Below are 23260 nucleotides of genomic sequence, written 5' to 3'. Positions count from 1 at the left end.
GTAAGTGAACAGCAAAGAATGTGACATTTTATTATAATATCTGGGCTTTAAACCACAAATTCAATAGCTTTTCTATATTTTTTTAGAAAAATCAGCAACTGCTTACTCATAAAGATTACCCAATGCCAAAATATTATTCCTCTCATAGGAAGTTTCTCTCTAAATGGCATAAATTTGGCAGTCATCCAGTTAATTTGATCACTAAGGTAACCCAAACAATTCAGATCAAATGACTTGAGGCCTACATTTTGAGCTTGATGTGTTTAGTCAAACACCCTGATAACTGTGGTCCTTTCATCACACTCAGTGAAATGAGCATGGTCTCACTGTCAAACCTCCATGTGTTGTGTAGAAGTTAAAGCACCTGTTCTTAAGAATATATATATTTTTCCCCATAACAGAATTCTTTTTTATAAGTTTAAAGTACACGGTACAATGACTTGACTTAGATATATTGTGAAATGATTACCACAATAAGTTAACATCATTTCCAATAGATACCAGAAAAGAGGGAAAAAAATGTCTTTTACTTTTGAAGAGAACGCCCTTAACAACTTTTGACTCTACCATACAGCAGTATCTACAGTCATCATGTTGTACGTTCCATTCCCAAGTACTTATTATTTATTTATCTTATAAATGGATGTTGGTACATTTTGACCACCTTTCTCCAACTGCCCCATCCCCCATCTCCTGCCTCGTAACCACAAACTTGGTCTCTTTATTCATTATTTTTGTTTTTGTGTTTCAGATTCCACATATAAGTGAGACCATACAATACTTGTATTTCTTTGTCTCAGTTAATGCTCTTAAGATTCATCCATATTGTCACAAAGGGGAAGATGTCCGTCCTTCTTTTTTATGGCTGAACACTATTTCATTGTATATCCGAACCACAGCTTCTTCATCTGTCTACCTGGCGATGAACACTTAGATTGTTTCCATGTCTTGGCTATCGTGAACACTGCTGCTGTGAACATGAGGGTGTAGATGTCTCTTCAATATGGCGTTTTCATTTCCTTCAGACATATTCCCAGAAGTGGAATTGCTTGACTGTATGGTAGGTCTATTTGTAACTTTTTGAGAAGCCTCCAGACTGCTTTCCACAGTAGCTGCACTAATTTACAATCCCACCAAGAGTGCGCAAGGGTTTCCTTCTCTCTGTCCTCACCAGAATTTATTTCTTATCATTTTGATGATAGACATTCTAACTGGCATAATAATTATTTTTTTAAAATTTATCTTTATTGTTGAAAGTATTACAGATGTTCCCTTGTTTCCCCACTGACCCCTCCACCCCGCATCCACCCTCCACCCCCCCACAGGCCTTCCCCACACTATCGTCTGTGTCCATGGGCTATGCACATATGCATGTAAATTCTTTGGTTAATCTCTCCCCACCCACCATAGAAGCATGGAACAGACTGGCATGATAATTCTTTATGACTCATTTTTGCAGTTAGCTGAATTATTCTTAAAAGCAATACTTGATTGTGTCTAATTCCCCAGCAGTGCTCATTAAAAGCTCTTTAAAAATGCTTCAAGTAAAAAGCTAATAGATAATTCTTTTCTTCTCTTTTTAGAACAGAACATTTCCAGCAAGGAACAAAGTCATCATGATCTTCTTGCCTGGTTAATATCCACGGATATTTTAAAACATAGAAAACAAAATTAGCAATACTTGTATAAGCTTGGAAAACTGTTGAACTGAATTTTATTCTATTTGCTTGTCCTTCCATACTTCGGATCCATTTCTTTGCTTTTCCAGATCACATACAGTGAGCATAATTAATCCATTTCTTAATGATTTTTCCCCCATCAATACCAGTCCTTTACTGTTCTACAATGCAGGGGTGCTTCTAGGCCTTCTGAGATGTGTGAGGCTCTTCACTCCTTTTCTGAATGGCCTTAGGCACTGGATTTGGGTTTTGTGACTTGTCTCTGATTTCATTATTTACTGTCAGCTCCTGTCTGACAGTTCAGTTGACATGAGAGCACACTTTTTCCCTGACCCCTCACATCCAATATGGTAATTCTAATGTGATGAGAGTTATGACATAGAATATCAAATGCGTGTTAAATATAGTCTGAGGGAAGGCTTCAGTGACTTCCTCAGTCTATATGGTATATTAGAGTACGAGAGACCTGGCTTCCACTTTCTGCTCGGCCCCTAATTCCCCTATAGATGTAACTTCAGCCTCATCTGCATCATCAGGAAGTATACAGGCTTTATTTGACATCTCCTCCTGTTTTAAGATTCTCGAAATTATCTTTAAAAGAGACTGTAAAATCCATTTTAGCTGGTCAAGTGAAAGTTTGATTTCTTTTTTGACTCTCCAAGAAGCAAAAATTCCCAAAAAATCAAGATGAGAAAATAGCTGTTTAGAGTGGGTAAAATGTGAGACCATGGTTATTTATAAAAGAAATAGTTAGGCATTTGTATGTTGATTATTTTATAAACATAGAATTCCTTTTATACTCATAAACATATAAGGTACAGTGGATATTAGATAGGTAAATATGTATATATAGAGAAATAAATATAAAATACAGAGGCAAACATGCAAATAAATCTTTTGACAGCTTTGAAATTTTAAATCATTCAAAGTATAGTATTTAAAACAGAAATCTCAATTTTTCTACTAGAGAAATACACATCTACTTTTTTAAAACTTTTTGATTAAGCGTAGATATATTTCAGACAACTCTTTAAGACTAGGTCAGCAGGGGTTCCAGACGCTCCTTTGGAAAAACAAAATGGTTTCAAAGATAATGATCTATAATAATAGAATTATCAATTGTACAACGACTACCTAAGGAAATGAGCAGACGAGATTACAATATGCAAATTCAAGAAATACCCAATCAAGCAGTCTGGCTCCTTTGGGTTAGAAAAATAATAAAACCCCAATGGGGAGGAAAGGTGATTGGAGATAAAGACTTAGTTGAGCTAGTGATCTGATTAGGGACAAGGGATAAAGTAAAATTTTCTGCTCTTCTTGAAACATGGGGGCTGTAAACGACCCTCTGCAAGGGACTCCAAGTAGCAAGGCAGCCCAGGGAAACAAAGCCCCAAAATGAATAATGGTCCCTGAGACCAAACCAAAGACATATTAGATGCATAGTAATTCTAATTATAGAATCTAAAACCATCTCATAAACGTATTTCATAAGAAGGTAAACATCTAGGTTATAAAATGTTGAAATTGTACATTTGACATCACAGAAGAAATTGATAATTCCCAGGGGAATACCCATTTTTCAAGCCACATGGGTTGGAGGAAAAATAGAACAAAATGAACTTGAAAAGTAATGGGTGAAGGGAAGCGGAGAGGCCCGGAGGATTAATGAAAACATGTTGAATGGTCAGAGAGAAACTGGGGTTCAGAGAAAAATTGTACTGAGGAGGTGCCCTTGCCTCCCAAAAATGTTCCTCTTGGAGTGACCAGTCCAAAGGATATGCAGAGCATTTCTTTTCTTTTAGTTTGCTTTTTCTCTGCAGCTGACACTTTCTGAAATGCCTGTAACAAATGTGAACTATTCTTGGGGTAATCATTCTTGCTGTCCTTCTGAAATAAAAAGCATACTGAAGTATCATACCAATAAAATCAGATCAATATTCATACCCATTCTTTCAATTAAAATTTCAAGTTAGAAGCTTTTTATGATATTTTTTAAAATCTCATACCAAATATATTCTTTGCCTCTCTTACACATCCTGGAAAACTAAAAAGAATGGTATTTGATAGATGTTTTAATTTCTGGACCAATATGGTGAATAGACAATGTGTAATTTGAAAATAAATTATGTTACTAATAGATACATAATTAATCATTTTATAAAATGTGGTGAAAAACCCAGTTGCCCCTAAAAACTTTCTTTTGTTCTGAAAGCTTTCTCAATTTTACATCTAAAAGGAAGTCACAATCCTACAGCTTAAAACAATTCTGAGACCAGAGTTCATTGAAATAACCTCAAAACATATGAACAAATTAGTTCTGACCCTGCTGATGCATGTTTGATTTGCTAGATATGATCACTAATCTCCTTAAATTAATAGGGGAGATAGGAATTTTACATCATTATAATAGATTTTATCATAGTTTATTTCAGAAAAAATATATACCTATTTATACTATTTTTAAATACCATTTATGTTTTTATATGTGCAATCAACAAATATTGCTGGTAAGTTCTATTATTACAATTAGGTCCACAGAACTTTTTAAATTGAACCTATAATAAGATATCAATTCAATGAAAGCTAAATTCTGTAATTTAAATTCAGTGACTTTTCCAGTCTTGAGAGAGCTTTGTGGGAAGGGTCATGTGGGAAGAAATGATCAGGATTGGATGACAACTTTACTGATGTGAAATGCAGGGCTTAAGGACCTGCCATATGAAGAGTTATGGCATCTATATTTCTGAAGTTCATTGGTGAGTGAGGAATAATGAATTAAGTCTTATTGGGTTGTGGGGTCAACACTGGGGAATAACACTTAAAAGTGTGGTCTGGTCTATAGTAAGTATCCAAATAAATAATTATTGAATGAATGAACCTATAAACTCAGAACTTAATTGTACCTTAGGTTTGCCCTGAGACATTATTTCAATTCTAACCCATAGAAAACTTAGGATTCATGATTTAATAAAAATTCCTAATATGTCTTTGCTGTGAAAGATACAAATACATTAACATATAGTTCTGAAAATCTGCTTTAGGTTAGTCCAATACAAAGTTAAAATAGGTGTGGTTGTCAGTACACCTGAGATATCCCCCTATACTTAAGGAACTATTTTGGAGAGTATAATAGAAAATTATGTGTGTTCTCTCTCTCTCTCTCTCATTTATTTGCTTGTATAAACATGAACATGTGATTTTGCTTCCCTGAGTCTCTTTGTTTTATCTGTAAATGTAGATAATGACACCTGCTTTCCTCACTGAAGTGATGGGCAATCAAATAAGCTAATATATGTGAAAGAATTCTGTAAACTATAAAATGTAATCTAAAAGTAAGGTGTTATTGGCAAAGAAGCTTGTAGAACTAGGTCCCTGTAAAAGGGTCATGATGCTTCAAACCAGGTTGTAGATAAAATCTTAGATCAAATGCATGAGGAAGTAGCTAGGCTTTTAATTTAACTTGGACCTTAATTTTATTACTGGGATAAATGAATTGCATAATAGTAATAGTAATATGAAGAAAACCCCTTTATAACTAGTCTTACTCACCATTAAAATCCAGCTACAATTAGATGGATCAATATAATAGATAAACAGAGACATTGGAGGACAAATACAGAGTAGTCACCATGAAGCCATCGGCAATATTACAATCAGTTGCCATAGAAATGATATTTGACACCAAAAAGCTAGAAGGTTATAATCTCAGAATGAAGAGTAGTCCTTCGAAGACAAGACAAAGTTGGTGACCTTACACCAACAATGATGAATGGATGGAAAGAGATCACTCAGCACATCCTTATTTTTCTCATAACATTAAGAATCAAGTAAAGCCTCATTAAGGCCACCAGAGTTCCTTGCACTGTCATTTTAAAACCACTGGAAGATGAACAATAGGCTGCTTCCAAACTTGAGGTTTGGGGGTTCTGTTGCTCTGCTCGTCATATTTTACCAATAAATCACAGCAGAAACTGCACTTCTGCACTTGCCCTCATTTTTGTCAGTAGAGAAACCATATCTTCCCCTCTGCAGCACGTTGTAATCTTGTCCTTGCTAATCAGAAAGCTTTCATTCCACACCAAAGCTCTTTTCTTAAGGAGGAAAAAAGACCTATCCCACTATTTTTAAGACAAACATTCAGTAAAAGTAGGACATCTAGACCCTGGGCCACCAGAAAGATGAACAAGTGAGTCCTACAGAAATTAAGCCTGAAACATCGCTGTAGGCAAAAATGACAGGAATGAAGCTATCCTACTTTGGCCACATCATGAGAGGACAGGGTTCTTTGGAAAAGACAATAATGCTGGGGGGAAAAAGAAGGCAGCAGGAAAAGGGAAAGACCAAGTATGAGATGGGTTTACTCCCCAAAAGAAGCCACAGGCATGAGTTTACGGAGCTGAGCAGTGCTGTTGAGGGCAGGGTATTGTAGAAATCACTCATTCATAGAGTCACCAGGAGCCACAGCCAAGTCAACAACATATAACAAGGACATTTGGTTATTTGGTGGAAAAATGTCTTCATTGTTCTTTAACATATAGCATTATGGGAATATATGTATTTAAACAAAGAATATTCATAGGATTTTTTAAAAATTTAACTTAGCCCGGCCACTGTTGCTCAGTGGTTGAGCGTTGACCCATGAACCAGCAAGAGTTCGCCAGTTCAATTCCCAGTCAGGGCACATGCCCAGGTTTTGGGATCAATCCCCAGTAGGGGGCGTGCAGTAGACAGCCGATTGATGTCTCTCTCATCAATGTTTCTCTCTCTCTCTTCCTCTCTAAAATAAAAATTTAAAATATATTTACAAAATAAAATGAATAAAAATTTAACTTATTTTATACCACCAACCCATCTACAAATACGTGAAAGTCGCTGACTAACCTCTATGTTACCTTTACTTATACTTAGGACATAAAATATACCAGTGAAGAAAAGGGTGGTTAATTTCATCAGTTTTTAAATATACTGTTAAAATAACCTATCAGCTTTTAAAAATCTAGGTATAATTTCCACACACTAAAATACATACATTTTAAAGTGTTCAATTTGATGAAGTTTGACATGGTATATATCCACATAACAACGACCCAGAGCAAGACATAGAACAATTTATCAGTCTAGAGCCTCATCTAGTTTCCAGTCACCCCACAATTCTTGCCAGAGATAACTATTTTTTATTTATAATGCCAACTAATGGATTAGTTGTTTTCCTATTTATTTAAATGAAAGCACACAATATGTATTTTATATTGGGTTGTTTCCTCTCTGCATAATGTTTTTGAAATTTATCCACATCATTGGAGGTTTCAGAAGTTCATTACAGTTATTGTTTATAAAATAATTTATAAAAAAATATATCTACAATATTCCCTTTGATGGAGAAAATATAAAGAGCTCTTATAAATAAATAACAAAAAGACAAATGACTCAAACGATTGTTATTATGAAGACTATTGATATGAAATTGTTGTGAACATTTTTTTTATTTTAACATATATTTTTATTCGTCTTGGGTAACTCTTAAGGAATAGACTGGCTAGATCACAGGGTAGATGCATATAAGTTTTAAAGAACCTTCCAGACAGTTCTACAAAGTGGTTGTACCGTTTTATACATCCACCAATAAGTTAGAATTCCATTTGCTCTACAACACATAGTATTGTCTGTCTTTGTACTTTTAACTATTCTAGTGGGTGTGAAATGGTATTTTACTGTGATTTTAATCTGCATTTCCCTGTGTCTAATGGTGGTAAGCATTTTTTCATGTACCTGATGACCAACTGTATATCTTCTCTTGTGAGGTCTCCAAGTCATCTGTCATTTTTTTAGCAGGTTGTCTTTTTATAATTGATTTGTAGGAGTTGTTTGTATTTTCAAGATTGAAGATCTTCATCAGATATACAATTTGAGATTAGCTTTTCCCAAAGATGGTTTGTCCTTTCATTTTATTACCAGTGTTTTTAGAAAGCATAACTTTTAAAATTTGATAACTTGCAAGATCTGACTGATATCCACCAGGGACTTCTCTAGTCTCAATCTCCAGCTATAGGGCATATTAGTCTAATTGCATTGTTTTGGATAATATCCAGGTAGGCTAAAAAGGAGGGTCAGGGATATTTAGGATTTTTAAAGTCTTTCTGGACTAGGTAAATTTTGTTGTCATTATTTAACCACAAGTCATCCTTCACTGAGTGTTCCATTACCCAGTGACCCTTTGTCCAACTTGTCTGGTTTCATAATCATCAATGTCACTTACACTGTCATAGGTCTGAAGCTATAAGACCTTTCACTGCTACATATTTTCAAATCAATGAGCAGGAATTCTTATTTAATAAAAAAAAATGATAGAACTTGCAATGCTGCTGACTCAGAAAAGCTCCTTCTGACTTTCTCCAAAAGATTGAGACAGAGATGCTAGACAATAGAAACGTGGCAATGATACAGTTTTACCATAAAAAAGCTAAACCAAAGATCAGTCCCAAATCCATCCTGAACCATAGAACTCTCTCTGGGCTCCTAAAACAAAGCCAGGTAGGTATTAGGCACTCAACACTTGAATGAGTGACGTAACCCTACAATTCCATGAGAAAATAAAAGGACAGGAGAAAATAAAACATCAGTCAAATGTGAAACAAGGTGTCTTACTGTCCCCTGCAAGATCGGGCCGCTGTGTTCCACGTGCCTCTCTGTTCTGTGATCAAGGTGTGGCAGTAGCCGGAGTGCTGGTGCCACCCGGCCGGGCAGGATTTGTCTTCCACCTCCTGAAAAACAGTTGTCTGTGTTCACATCATAGCAGTCTTTCCAGTCTAGAGTCTGTTCTCAGCAGAAGAGTCCTATGAGTCCCTTAACTTGAATCGTTTTGTCACCAGGAAGGTCAGCCCTAATCCCAATTCTCCACCTTCTTACAGAAAACACTAGTAAAGTTAGCAAAACACTTTTATATCTTTGATATTCTGATAATTAAACAAATGCTTCTTAAATTGTGTTGATATAATTCATGTATTTTCTTTTTCTTAAATTCTAAAATTGTATTGATATAACAAATGCATTTTGTGATTTTGAAAACGTCACTTGGGCCACTTTTCCCTTTTCTCCTTTAAAATGTATAATAAGAGCAGGCAGCCACAGCACATGTTGACAGGGCCGCTGTGTTACAGGGCACCCTGCAAGTCAAGGTATCTGGCTGCTCAGCCTGTGTCTCACCTTGGTTTGGGGGCTCCAAGCTCTCCAGGCAATCCCGTTGCACTTATACAGCTTTTGGAGGCTTTCATCGAAATGGAAGAGCCCCTCCAATTCCAGTGTGCAGTTCTTTGGAAATGAGGGCACATGGCTCTATGGGAAGGAAAGGCAATTGAGATTTGACTTAACGCACGCTGATCGAATTCTTACGCCCTTTAGGTCCCCATGTGTGGAGTAGCGTTTGTGTTGAGTAAACTATCCCTGAGCTTGAAGGCTGTTTTACGGCCCAGGAAACAGCTCATTGCAAGGTGAATAGGAAGTGAAAAGATTTTCCTACCTGTCTGGGGAAGTGTGAGTTGGTTGTGGATTCCACCTTATCTGCTTGAGGCCTTTCTGCCACTTTGATTGTCTTTTGTGGCCGACTAATAACGGATACTTTGGTCTTCCTTTTGTGAGTTGGGGAGCTGTCATCCTCCAGGTGCAGGGAAATCATTCCATGATACTGAGGAAATCAATAAACAACAATAAAGACAAAACAGACAGCGAGGTAGCAAACAAAAACATTTGTTGTAAAAATGAGCAATTTGAAAATTGGATTTCAGAACAAATTTCAAACCAGGTGTTTAAGAGAAATTTACATACGACATAAAAAATGGATTCACTAACTATTTTGCACGCATAAATACAAGAAATTTAGCCATTCTCTCAGACTAAGCTTACATTATAGATGATGTCTGTCCCATTTCTATAAACAGAGGATGGATGAACCTGAAATCAACAGAGAACAAAATATGAACAAAATTAGCTGGAATAATAATTAGCAATAGGCTAAAACCTTTCCAGCAACATCTTATTAATGTCTGATTTTTTATAAACATGATTCTCAAGATTTTTCATGTCTAAATCACTGGGATTTTAAAAATCACTGGACCTAATCACAACTTATCAATGTTGATTCATACATTCATAGCCCCAGTCAGGGAGAAAAGACATCCTTATTTTGTCAGTACATCCATAGTGCACACCACACATGCACATACACACACTCATGAGTGTGTGCCTGGTTAGACTGCTGTGCTAATAAGGTAAAAGCCATGGTTTCCACACCCAAGCAGATTGCTTAATCTCCTTCTGTTCCACGGTAACTGGTCATTCCCTATCTGTCTTGATTTCAAAAGGAACCAAAGCGGAAATCATATGGATGAGTCAGTATATCTATCCCCTTAATTAGTACAGTCAATGAAGATGGATAGCATTATGATATTTGTATACAAAAGGCACTGCATGATTGTGCAAGGAACCATGGCCCCCACTCACTATAAAAATCAAAACAGTTTCTTCTGTGTTTAGGAATATTCATTAATATCTTTTGATTCTTTTAATATGTACTCCATACATCAAATCCCAGGAGGTCCCCATCCTTACTGTTTTGCCATTCCCTTGGGTTCTAAGTTTCCTTCCATAAAGATATGTAGAATCAAAGCCCTGTGGGGTGTCTCCCCTGGTGATTGCTAGCTGGTTGGAAGACGGAAGAGGTCTTCTTTCCAGATGAAAGGAACCAGGAGTGGTGGGGGAGGAAGACCCTGGGGCCAGCGGGTGCCAAATGCCCTTCTTCCACGCGTTGTGCTCGTTTGGGGTGAAGGGAGATGAAGGATGGCACTGTCCTGGAGGCAGGCAAGATGGCAGGTCAGTTCATTCATTTTATACAAACAGATAAGTGATCACATTGACACAGCCCCTGGAGCAGCCTATCATGAAACTTAGACAGATGGTTTTCCCACCAGATGTTGCCTTTTTGCCATTTGCCAAAAACTCCTTCACTCTGAATCAGTTTCCATCCAGGAAAGCTATGCCATTCTGCACATCTACAGGGTGATTGTAAAATCATGGAATTGATTTCCCAAACCACAAATGAAAATCGTCGTGGTTTTAGAATCACACTTATACCCCAGCAGCCTCACTGCTGTCCCTATTACAGCGCTCTTCAACACGTCAGGTTCAGTCACTGCTCAAGTACCATCCTACAGCGTGGTCCTCCTTTCCCCGGTCTCCTAGAGGTAGACACTGGAATTGCTTGAAGATATCAGTGAAATCAAGCAAGAATTACAAAAATTAGCATTCAACTGCTAGAGAGCCAAGATCCAATAAGTCTTAATGGAGCCACTTCTACTGGGAAACATTGCCAATTAGTATGAAAAGAATCTAAGCCCAGCACTCACACCTGGATATTTTATACTTCATGTGTAAAGTGTGTGCTTCATATATTTTATATACTTAATATAGCCAGAAAATTCTACTGGGGGGGGGGGGGGAAGAAAGGTGGTGGGAAGAGGTGTTGTGGGAATATGAATATTACAGGAGAAAGGTGATAGTGTCTATTTTATGATAGGATGACAAAGGGAAGAGGAGACCATAGATTCCAAATCAGGAAAATATATGAACCATAGGCCATGACAGGTATAAAAGCAGCAGATTAAGAGCTAGCATGGTAACTGGACAGTTGTCAAATGCTAAACAGACAAATAAGAAGGTATTTGGCCAAAAAAAATTTTTTTAAATCAAAGCACCAAAAACTTTGGTGGGTCTTTGTTTTATTTAGTTCACAGGTTGTTTTTTAGCATACCATCCAGGACCCATTTGGCTCTGCAACCCAAGGTTATTCATTAATGTTCTCCAGCTGCTCCTGAATCCCCAGGCCAGCTGCACCTTTCACATCTATTTCTCTCCCATTCCTTCCTCTTTTAGACCTTTCCTGGTCACACTCCAGTGGGGGCTCAGATTTTAGGCACTAAGAGCTCTCTTTAACAGGGGAAGATAATTACAGCCCTACAAACTCCGAGGGAAAATAATTGTCGATAGATTCTCACCAACATTGTTTCCCCCTTGGTGAGAACAACAAACGGGTAGGAAAAAAACTAACGACGGCCCTGACTTGTTGCTTTTCCGAAACGAGAGTTCTTAGCGGGAGGAAAACCGCATGAGGCAGAAAGCTGAATAAAGGGCCTGCATCACGACCGAGGTTGCTTTCTTGACAAGAAATTAAGCATTTTGACGTGAAGGCGTTATCAAGCGCATTGGCTGTTGAAAGCAGGCAGCCGCCGCGCTAGGACCGCTTCTGATTTCAAGATGATCAAAAGGATACCTCCTTTTGAGTCCAAAATTTTCACCGCAGCTTTTGTCTTTGTGCCAAGCACGGCATTCACAGGGGAGTTCAGAATCACTTCAAAGGCCTCACCATCTTCCTCTAATCCGTCATAGGTAATTGCTATATTCCACATCTTAGTTGACATTCCTACAAGAAGTAAACATTTTAATTACTCTTTAATTGCTATTTCAATCACCTAGGTGTCAGAGAAATATATTAATTAACATGTCTGCAGCTAGAATGAGGTAGCCTGAGTGAGCTATTGTACTGCTACCAACTCGCTGAAGTCCTGCTGTTTTCCCAAATAATATTAAAAGACCACATTTGTTCCTGGACAATGATGATTTCATTTAAATGCAAACACTGTAACAAAAAAAAACAACCAAAAAAAAGCGCTGCATTTTGCAAGGGGTTGAACAAAAAAATGGTTAGTAGATGAGATCCAAGATTTAATTTTTTCCCGACCTGCCCCTTCTCTACTTAAGAATAAACAAGTACTGCAATCTTAAAAGCTTACCAGTTTCAAAACCCTTAAGATGTCGGTGCAGACAGTTATAAGTGATTATTGGATGGTACTTGGTGCTATTCATGGAACCCTTGACGTGATTGATTTCTAAAGACAGCTGCCTCCATCGGCTGCCCCGCTTCCTGAAATCTTTCTCGCCTGCAAATCCCCTTTCTGATGATGTCATACGCGGTAGTTTGATATCCTCCTAGAGAGAAGTTATGGGCTGGGAGTTCTAGAAATAGATGGAGCCAGTTTGCTTTTTCTTTTCTTTCTGTCTGCCTCTGTTGATGGAGTTTCAATCAAGCCTGGTTCACAGTAACTTTGTGAATTTAATACTGAACAGTTGTGATGTTTCAAACATATCCCCAGCCATCCTACCACCACCGCTAAGATGGGGCGAACCCCAACAGCAGGCCCGAACCCCAACACATTAAAGCCGGGGGAACTGCTGAGGCTGTGGGACCCTGACCAGGGTCCGTGACCTGGATCCCAGGGCAGACTCTGGAGTTTATTTAGAGGAAACGTGGTGGCCGCAAGAAAAGGAAGTTTAGTGAAGGAAAAAAGGCTCAAGTTGAAGGGGAAGAAAGATAATAAACTTATGGTTTAACCTTCCAGGACTAAGTTTTGAAACCTTTCCTCCCTCATTTACTCATTGGCTATTTCAGCGCTTTTATTCCCATACATTCATCTACACAAACAGTTACACATTCTCTTTCTAGCCTTCGGAAAATCTAAGTTCTTTTCTCCTTGCAGATTGTTTTCTATAGATTTATGCCTCTCGGTTGTGCCACCTACACGATGGCCTCCTTCTAGAAAGCATGTCAATATAGATTTCGTGATCTAACCGAAGTCTCATCGATCCCCAACAGAATCCGATGGAGAGGTGAAACTGTTAACTTATACTACTCTTGGCTGCGCTTAAAGGGAAAAAAATAAGTGTATTTGAAATAATTTTATTTTTAAAAAAATAGGCTGACAGCTCATTTGTTAAGCTTTCAGTATCAACTGAGTTCTTAAATCGATTGCTTTCATTATCTAAAAATAGAAGGTGAAGTATCTAATATAAAATATAAGTCCCACCAAAATGGATGGATAAATCAATCCATCAAAATATTTTATTTTGTATCTATCATGTGCTTACTTTTGCTTTAGATGCTATGGAAAATACCAGAGGTGTAACCTAAGCAAGGCTGACAGAAAGATTTTAAAACCTCTCTGAAGAGACAAGATGTAAGTACAAGCAAAGTCAATTATTCAAGGCTATGTATGATTAGCTGTGAAAAGACACACAGTAGATGGTGAGTACTATATGCATGTGAGCTCCAGAGCTGGAAGGATTTGGAGGGAAGAAATTGGCAAACAACAGAAGATAGCAGAGCAGCGGCCTTGCTCAGGGAAAGCTGAGCGGATCAGCCGCAGGAATAGAGAGGCCACGGGATGAGCAGGGGGCGATGAGGCCACAGTCGCAGCTTTGAGTCAGATTGCACAGAGCCCGGGACACTAAAGAGGTGGCTGGATTCAGACCTTAAACCACAAGCAACAGGGAAGGCTCTTGAAAATGGATGTATTGAAAAAAGAAAGCTGGAAGTGATGTGGGAAGCTTTAGGGGCCCAGGCAGAGAGGCTAGAAGTTGGGAGACCAGGTGGCAACTACTCTAATGAAACTGGCATAAAGAAACGAGAGGCTGGACAACGAAGAAAACATATGAATACAAGATTTTTACTATTCAGAGAAACGTTTTGACTCTCAAAGCCCATTCAGTTAAGCATTATTCAAATAAAAATCCAATACAAAAACACTATTTCCAAGGCCCTCTTATTTTAACAATTTTTTTTCTTATGGAGTAGAACCAGATGGCTAGAGAAAACCTATTCCCAGTTTCATTTAAGTGCTTCTGATTTGTTTGCCTGCATTTCAACTCTGCTTCCATGCCGACCAGGTGTGCACATAGGACCAACTTTCTTAGGTTAACGAGATTGGAAGTAAGAACTGTCTTGTTTTTTTTTCTTTTTCCTTCCTTTCCCACTTTCAAGGTGAAAAGTATTTGTTAAATTACCCCGATTATAAGCAATTTCAGGAGGCTTGAACTGGCCCCCTGTTCCCATAAAACAAAAGGTGTGGAAGAGGAGAGAGAGGTGTCATTTTATGCAGACATACCCCGCTTTACAGAGTAGCTCCATTCCTGGCTATTTTCCTGCAAAGGCAGATTTCTCCATTGAAAGACGTTTTCTCCATGTTTTTTAGTAAATGCCACCTGAGAGAGCTGATCCTTTGGAAAATATTTTGACTCTCAGGAATGATGAAGTCTCAATTAAGAATGCAGCAGACATTCCAAGAACACATATTTTAAAGGAAAACAATCACTTTATTACGAATATTTACACTTTGACTCACGATTAGTCACAAAAGCTGAATGCAGAGGAGTCAGGATTAGTTTTTGGTTTGGTACAATGGCTGCAAGGTGAGCTTACTTGAGTATAGCTCAGTGGCCTGAAAAATCACTCAGCTTCTCTCCAGCTGCCTCCCAGGAACTCCGTAACCTTATCATATCCCACCGTCTTTGATTTCTCACTCTCTGTTTCGTCTCCAATTGTGGAAACTGCTGTTTTTAAAGAACGCACAGATTGCTTGGGCCAAAGGGGTGGGTGAGAGGGTGGAGGTACCAGCCACAAAAGAGGCAAGAATTAACAAATGGGAGTGAATAAATATTTAGGGGACCTGTGCACATGGGAAACTTACAAATGCTCTAAAGTAAGCCTTTAGTTTATGAAACTGTTTCTGACTAATACGTTCTTAAACAATGAACATCCAAGTAAGTGTTGTTTCTTTATAACTTGTAAGGTATGTTTATTTATTTCTTAACAAGTCTAAGTAAGCTCTAAAATCATGACTTTTTAGGGCCCCTAGAAGCCATCAGTATCTACTCAAAACAGCATATAAACTCTTCTGGACAAATGGGTATGTATCTTATCCAGCAGCAGCTCCAAGAAGTAGCTTTCCGAGAGTCCTCTAACTGTCATGCATTCTAGTTCCAAACAGAGCACCTAGTGGGCTGCTCAAATCTACTGAAAACCAAGATCACTTATAATCTTGTGACAAACAGGCCTCAGATAATAAAGATGATATGTGACAGAGACTCCCGGCTCTCAAAAAGTAGAAAGATTGGGACTGCCTTAACACGAAGAACGAAAGGGCATGCTGCAAATGCGCCACACCGGTTCATCTTAGGGCTGACCAGAACCTAAGAGCCTGCGGCAACCTAAATGGAAACATCCAGTACATAATGGGAACGTCTCTTCTGTCAGAGTGTGGTCAGCCTACGAAACAAACTTTTGTAAGTTTCACAGGAAGGAGGCCAACAACAATACTTGGGTTGTTGCCGTGTAAATTTAAATCTTATTGTGATAGGTTGAATTTTGTCACTCTAAAGTCCATATCTTGAAGCCCTAATTCCCAATACCTCCGAATATGACCTTAATGGAAAATAAAGTCTTATAAAAAGGGGAAATTTGAGCAGAGACACAGATACAAGGAGAATGCCAGTAGAGACATGAAGACAGCAGGAGCCAAGGAGCGCCACAGACTCCAGCAAACCACTAGAGCACGGAAGAGAGGCACGGACCAGATTTTTTTCTCACAGTCTTCAAACCTTGATCTTGAACTCTGGCCTTCACAACTGTGAGACAATACATTTCTGCTTTAAGCTACCTGGTTTGTGATTCTTTGTTAGGGCAGTCCCCGCAAACAAATAGAGTCATCAAGCATCATGCTGCTTGTGATGAACTGCAGAAAGGCATTTATTTTCTATGTTTAACATTAAAATTGCCGATGGAGTGTTGATGGTATTTCAGCCGTTTTGTTTTGCCATAAACATTTTGTGTCAGGGGCAGACAATGGCAAGAGTTTGGACTTGATAATGAGTTCTCAGAGCACAGAGCACCTCCTCTGCAGGAGACCGCAAAGCCACAAGGGTGGCTGCTTCTCAAGGCCTTTCCCATTTGCCCCTGGACAGGTGAGCCAGAGCAGAGGGAAGGAGAGAGAACTGTGCAGAGCAGTGAGTGCCACCTGCCCCCACCAGCAGAAACCAGGGGGAGAAGGCAAGGCTCCAGCTCAGGGCTTTCCCCACCAATGTGTCATCTTTCAACTGAAAGTCCCCATCTTCTTGTTCTACCTGCTCAGAATTCTGGGAAATCTTCCAGGATTTTCTTTAGCTAGAACAATGGCTCATCCTTTGGGCCCCAATGTACTACTGGGGTGTTGTTTTCATGTTTGTACTTCCCAAATTATAGAACATCCTTGAGAGCAGGCACCCTAGTTTGTATTCCCTTCTGCACCTAGCAAAAATTTTTTCACAGATTGAAAGCAAAATATGTGCTATCTAATTAAACAACAATTTCCCTGGAATATCCTCATAACAACCTATTCCAATAGAAATAATTTAGAAATGACCTTTAGGAATCCACGTGAATATAACATTCTGAAAATTTCCATCAAGATATGAGGCAATTAAATTATTTCAGCTTTAATTAATCTTTAAAATGACATTTTTTCTGTATTTTTGGATGTTTGCTTTGATATTTTATATTTCTTATTTGTTACAATCTCATTTTTTAAAAAAAAGTATTGATCTTTAGAGAGAGAGAAACATTAACGTGAGAGCACAACATCGATAGGCTGCCTCCTACATGCCCCCCCACAGGGGATTGAACCCAAAACCTGGGCATGTGCCCTGACCGGGAATCGAACTGACAACCTTTCAGTACACGGGATGACGCCCAACCAACTGAGCCACAACGGCCAGGGCTGTTATGATCTCATTTTAAATAAATACTCACTTGTAATAAAATAAAATATGAGGGACAAAACCCCAAGTCCAAATTGATCTCTCTTGGAGTAGGTGATACGGTTCCCTAAGGAGTTTCTGGTTAGGTGCATAATGTCCCATATTCTGGGTAAGTTGCATAATGTCCCATATTCTCCCAAATCTCCAGACTTCCTTACAAAAACATGAAATAAACTGTAGACACAAAACGTACCTGGGTCAAACTGAATCAATTTAGATGGAGTAATTGTAAAATCTTTTCCAACTGTAGCTGACACTTGGTTGACCTTAAAAGGAAATAAATGTCATTTTTAAATAAAAATAAATATTCTATAATAGAAAAACCTCTAGTCTAGTCTCATACTAGACTAAACTCACTATGTTTTTAACATAACGTGTTTTTTATTATAATAAACCATTTTTGATCCAAGCTACATGGATCTTCCTTAAAGTTAACTTTCTTCTAAACTAATATCAATGAAAGTAAAATTATTTTTTGCTTCTTTATAAATGATTCCATTATTCGAGAAAGTAACATGAATTTTAAACAATTTTTTTCTCTTTGTTATGAGTAGGATTTTATTTTATTACCTTCCCTTTAACCCAACCTTATTTTAAAATAATGCCTCAGAGGAAAGAGAGGGGAAGGAGTGAAGCGGGGAAGAAATGTAGGTGCTCCTGACAACCTGTGTGCTGACTGCGCAGCCAGCTCTGAGATCTCCTGCGAGCTCCAGGGCCCTGAAAGCCTTCAGACTAGATGAATTAAAGCAAGTCTGCTCCGTGTTCCTGTCGGAATGAAGCCATCCCTCTTCACAGACATGAATGAGGACTGTGTGGGGATGACAGACCTGGTGAACAACCCCAGAAAGGCAATCCACACCCAGAAAGAACCAAGAGGCTCTACCAAGTCAGTTGCAAAAGAACACAAAAATTGCTCTAATTTAAAGAGACTATTGACTGATCCCATGTTCCCCATTCCTAGGGCTAAAAACCTAGGGCTCTAAAGTTATGGCCTTAACTTCCCCCAGAGGGAGCCTACATATGTACATGTTAAGAATGATATCCTTGGCTGAAAAAGAGGTCACTGGATGGGAACCCTGTGGAAAACACAGGCAGCTACTACTACTTTTTGCATTTTTTAGATGTTTAAGATGGTCAGGAAAGTGGGTTACTATATTTCTTTACTTTCTTACAAAGAAATAAAATGCACAATTAAAAACTCTAGAATTCTTATTTCTATGGCCTCAGGCATTATCTCTGTTTCTAATCAAAGGCCCTACCGTCTGCCGATGGGTCTGCCCTGGAAACACTGTGCTCAAGAAGGGTATTACCTCCTACAACCCATTTGCTCTCCGCCTGCAGTGCCAAGGCTGCTCCCGAAGAGTCTTTCATTGTGGAGAGGCAGCCCATTGTACACCTGCACGCACCATATGCCAGGAGTTACATATCCCCGCATGGTTCTTGCATGTGCAATTACCTAGTATTTACCACCACTGAGTTTACAGAATCCTACGTGGGAAAAGGAATGGTCTGAGGCAAGGTGGTTGGAGAAATCAGCCCAGTGAAGATGCACGATTTGTTCCCAGGGCAAACAACCTGGGAAAGGGCTTTCTCCTTCTCGGCTCCTGGTCAAGCCAGGAAGCTCTGGGGTGGAGCAGCCGGCCGTGTGCTGTGGACAGAGTCGTCCCTGACGGACTCGGCTGCGTCTGATGGAGGCCTGTGCGCTCGGCTGGCAGGTTCACGGTGTGCATGCAGCTTAAGCAGACAAAAGGTTCCATGTCATACCATGTATGTTCTTCCTACCTGGCAAGGTGAGTGGTGGTGTAGCCCAAAACTCCAGACTCAAGCATCTGGTGCTTTCTAAGCAGGACCAGAGGGCTATTAGAAAACCACCCAGGCAGATTCCTTCTTTCCCTAAGCAATCTGCCGGGGAATTACAGGGCATGCCGCTCTGTCTGATGCTTTTACAACAGTAAAGCACCCACGGACCTGGGGCAAAGAGCCTATGCCCACGGCAAAGATAAATGTGGTAGAATTTAGGTGCACAAGGTTCTGAGGGTGATTTGAATTTATTATTGTAACTGAGACTTAACTGAGATGCCGTTTTTCCCAGAAGCTAATACCAGAGTCCCTTTCATTAGGCTGAAGAGGGGGTCTTAAGGCGATTTGCTGTCATTAGTGTGTAAAAGCTTCTCATGCTTTCCCTCTCCTGAAGTGCCATTGAGATAGCAGCTCCTAAAGCATCCTTCAATTCTAGAAGCCACAGGCTGTTTCCAGGTCTATGTCAATAGAAGGGAATAGCAAGTTGACAAATCCCAAAATGATTACTGAAAATTCCTTATATTTCCGGGCACCTGTATTGAAATATGCTCTCTTATTTTTGTACATAAGGCTTGGGGACTCTTATGATAGGTTTGTCCCCTGATTTTCCTTCCCTGCTGAAACCAGAAGAAGTGATCCTGGTGCACGCTCAGAGAAAGCCATTTGGGGACTGATAGTCGCTCTGGGTACCTTTCTGTGAGGTCACAGGATGTCTTGCCTACAAACATTTCTTTCCAAAGCAGAGTGTGGCCCAGGTTCACCAGGTTGTATATATCTCCCAGTGAAATCAAACTTCAAGACTTAATAACCAGATTTACAAACTAAAAATGAGTTAAAAATATCATCTCTAGGAGCTAATGAAGCTAGATAAAGGGTGGAAGGGCAAGGAGATTCTATACCTAGAACCTCCAGAATAGTGTGACTCTCCCACAATTGAAAATTTCCTTGCTTACTCTGATCTTCTCTAAGAAAATAATCAGAGGCACCAACCAGCAACCCCAGTTTTAGCTTGAGAGTTTACATTTTAGAGCTGTTACCTTTACACTCACAAAGGCTGAGTCCATGGAATAGCCCCTCCTGGTGATTTCCAAGGGCAACACGCCCACGTTCTCGCAGACCTCATATTCAGTCTGTGTCCACTCAATATGAGACCACTTCAGTTCCAACCTGTGCACGAAAGAAAAAGGGAAGGGAAAATCATTAGACATGTATATACATGTCCATAGGGGTCCTGGGCTGGGTAGGAGACGGAACCAGTGGTGCACATCCTGGTGATGGAGGTGGTCCACCAACCCGCATCAGTGCTGGAAATTTTACACTTGTTGGCTGCGCTTTAGTTCACAAAGAACTCTTACTAACATCATCTCACTTAACACAACAACACCATGAGGTAGGCAGAGAAATTATTAGAACTCTATTTTACAAATGCAGAAACCAAGGTTAAAAGACTGTTGGAGTTCCCGCAGTTATTAATGACCCAAAAAAGGGTACTTAAACTGGAGTGTTCTGAAGGGAAAGGAGCCAGCAGTTGTGAAGTTCAAGGAGACACTTACTTTTGGAAAGGACATAACTGAAATTCGTGACTCTTGTGTTTGAGCTAGAGCAGAAAAATACAATTTTATCTTTTCCTGAAGTATGTCCCCTTTTCAGGTTAGAAAACTTAAGATGTTACACCCAAATATTTCTCCCCAAACATGTTGTTACTTTTTTTTTCACCCCCTGTAACCTTCAGCAATATACAAGACACAAGCAGTCTTCACTATGATGCTTTAACACACTTCCATTGCTTGTCTCACTCATTTCCCTTTCATCTACATTTACAAAATCCATGGTGGTTGCCTTACTGTATTTTCAAACAGGCCAACTGGATTCAGGCTCTTTCCTCCAGGTTTAAATTTTTTTTAATAATTTTTTTCTTACAGAACTAGAAATCCTGGGTGCCACCATGTGGATGGAGCATGGAGTTCTCAAATCACACAGGGCTCTCTAGGCTTTCCTGGGGACCATTCTTATTAGAGAATAAGTTTATACTCTAACAACCACTTTATGTCCTCACACCAATCATGCGTCACAGTCACATCCTATATATTAAGTTCCCTAGCAAAATAAACTCACTAGCTCTGTCTCCTACTTCAGGGACCATGGACCAGTGGGACAGGTGAGGAAGCAAGGAATTATTGCAGAGATTGATGAATTTCTATGAACACTGATATTTTGTTTATCAGTAGATATGAAATTCATTGTTACTGGCATGCTGGGCTTCATCAAATTCTGACATAAAAGCAGGATCCTTACATTAAATAATATTACAAACCTCATGGGTCTTTAATATACCTGAATTCAAATCTGGCATGAAACCGATCAAGAAATAAAGAATTAAATGACTATGTTTTAAAAAAGTACAAGATAGCAAGCAACATGGATATTGTAAATGCCAATAGAGATAACATCCTATTATTATTATTCTAATTAATTGTTATTTTAAATAACACGTAGCAAAGGATCCAGGCTAAAGGATAAAGGAAAAATTCAGCAAAAGAGGTTGGGGGAAAAGACAAAAACATGAAACAGGAAAGACAGGAGAGCAATGGGAACATGTAAAATAGAAAATGGGGAAGAATTTCAGCTAAGTCTCCGTACGGTTCAAATGAGGTTCCATGTCCAGTCTCCTGAGAACTTGTCCAGTTAACGCTAACCATGTCGAGCAAAAATGCATCATTGTCACTGTGCAGGTCCAGAGGACCTCAAGGTCCACGCTAAATGCAGTTTGATTGCTGGCCTAGATCAATAAAGGGGCTATGGGGAGTGCTGCTCAGCTTCAAAGCATAAAGGGTCTTGGCATCTGGGACATGCCTGCATTTCCCTGATGCCCATTAGAATACTGCATAATGCTTAGATGTTCAGGTTGTCGTTACACAATGTTCTATTTTATTTTCTTGAAACTACTCACTACAAATAATAAAGATCTATTGAAAAGCCATAAAATTCAAGCCAGGCTATATATTTTCCAGAAAAATATTTAAGTTGCCAAACACTTATATACCTACAGGAAATATGCAACACGTGTTTTGAATGTTTTTTGGCTTTTTGCAGTGCTGCATCTGAGAAGATCTCTCTACGCTGAGACTGTGGTTGCTTAAACTCTGCACAAACACCTGGAGGGAAAGTAAGAGGTGTAGTCACTCGCTTGGGAATTCCCCCCGCTGCAAGCCACACAGCTGCGGGCTTGACACCAAGCAGGCAGCCAGATGCAGGAGCCCAGGAGAGGCTGGGAAAGCGCTGGATGTGTAGGTGTCATGGAGACAAGGGTTGGTTCAAACCTACACATTTTAATGATCCCTCCCTTCCACTATTACTATTGAGTAAAGCTCATTCTAAGGTCAGAAATGAACTTTCCGGACACACTTACGCAAAACCCATACAGGAATCACTTCAAGTCCTTCAGCCCCTAGGTCAGGGTTTCTGAACCCCAACACCATTTGGGACCTGACAATTCTTTGTTGAGAGGGCTGTCCTGGGCACTGTAAGATGTTTAGCAGCATCCCTGCCTCTACTCACCACTCCCCTTCAGTCACAACAATCAAAACTCTTTCCAGACATTTCCAAATGTCCCACGGGGGGAAGTCATCCCCAGTTGAGAAATACTTCGCTAAATGATTTGGGGGCACTCATCACAATAGAAAATTTGGTTGGATGTGAAAACTAAAATTTGGTTCCCCAAACCACTGTCGTGAATGGAAGACATAGGATGAAGTAGTGGAAATTAAACTGGAGTGGAAGTCATGAGGCTCTGTCACTCACTGACACTAAGTCAGGTATAACAAAAGCTGTTTAAACACTCGATTTAAAATAGCAATCCACCCCCAAAGTCCAGCATCTGTGATTCCCCTTATCCCAATCAACTTTTTCATTTTCCAAAGTATGTATCACATACATTTTAAAATACTGTTCAATTACCTTAGATATACTATGTTATGCTCTGAGTAAAAAGGGGTCTTGTTCACTGAGGTATTTCCAAGTACCCAGTAGAGTGAGTAGGATATAGTAAGTGTTCAATAAATACTTGTTAAATGAATCTTCTTTAGCCCACTAAGCTACGTTGA

General features: G+C 39.3%; 1 protein-coding gene across 1 annotated transcript in view; it reads right to left on the bottom strand.

Annotated features, from left to right (window-relative positions):
• Positions 1-23260, bottom strand: part of FREM1 (FRAS1 related extracellular matrix 1) — a 114229-nt gene that overhangs the window by 3321 nt on the left and 87648 nt on the right. Inside the window, exons 28-35 of the mRNA XM_087822653.1 lie at positions 20195-20324; positions 17551-17623; positions 12004-12153; positions 10287-10525; positions 9582-9629; positions 9199-9363; positions 8886-9014; positions 8328-8443 (exon numbers count right to left, since the gene is read on the bottom strand). Coding sequence (XP_087678779.1) covers positions 8328-8443; positions 8886-9014; positions 9199-9363; positions 9582-9629; positions 10287-10525; positions 12004-12153; positions 17551-17623; positions 20195-20324 — 1050 coding nt within the window. The remainder of the gene's footprint in view (positions 1-8327; positions 8444-8885; positions 9015-9198; positions 9364-9581; positions 9630-10286; positions 10526-12003; positions 12154-17550; positions 17624-20194; positions 20325-23260) is intronic.

The sequence above is a fragment of the Miniopterus natalensis genome, chromosome 12 (genome assembly GCF_054644295.1).
Source record: "Miniopterus natalensis isolate mMinNat1 chromosome 12, mMinNat1.hap1, whole genome shotgun sequence".
Classification (NCBI taxonomy): Eukaryota; Metazoa; Chordata; class Mammalia; order Chiroptera; family Miniopteridae; genus Miniopterus; species Miniopterus natalensis.
This window is presented reverse-complemented; position numbering and strand designations above follow the sequence as displayed.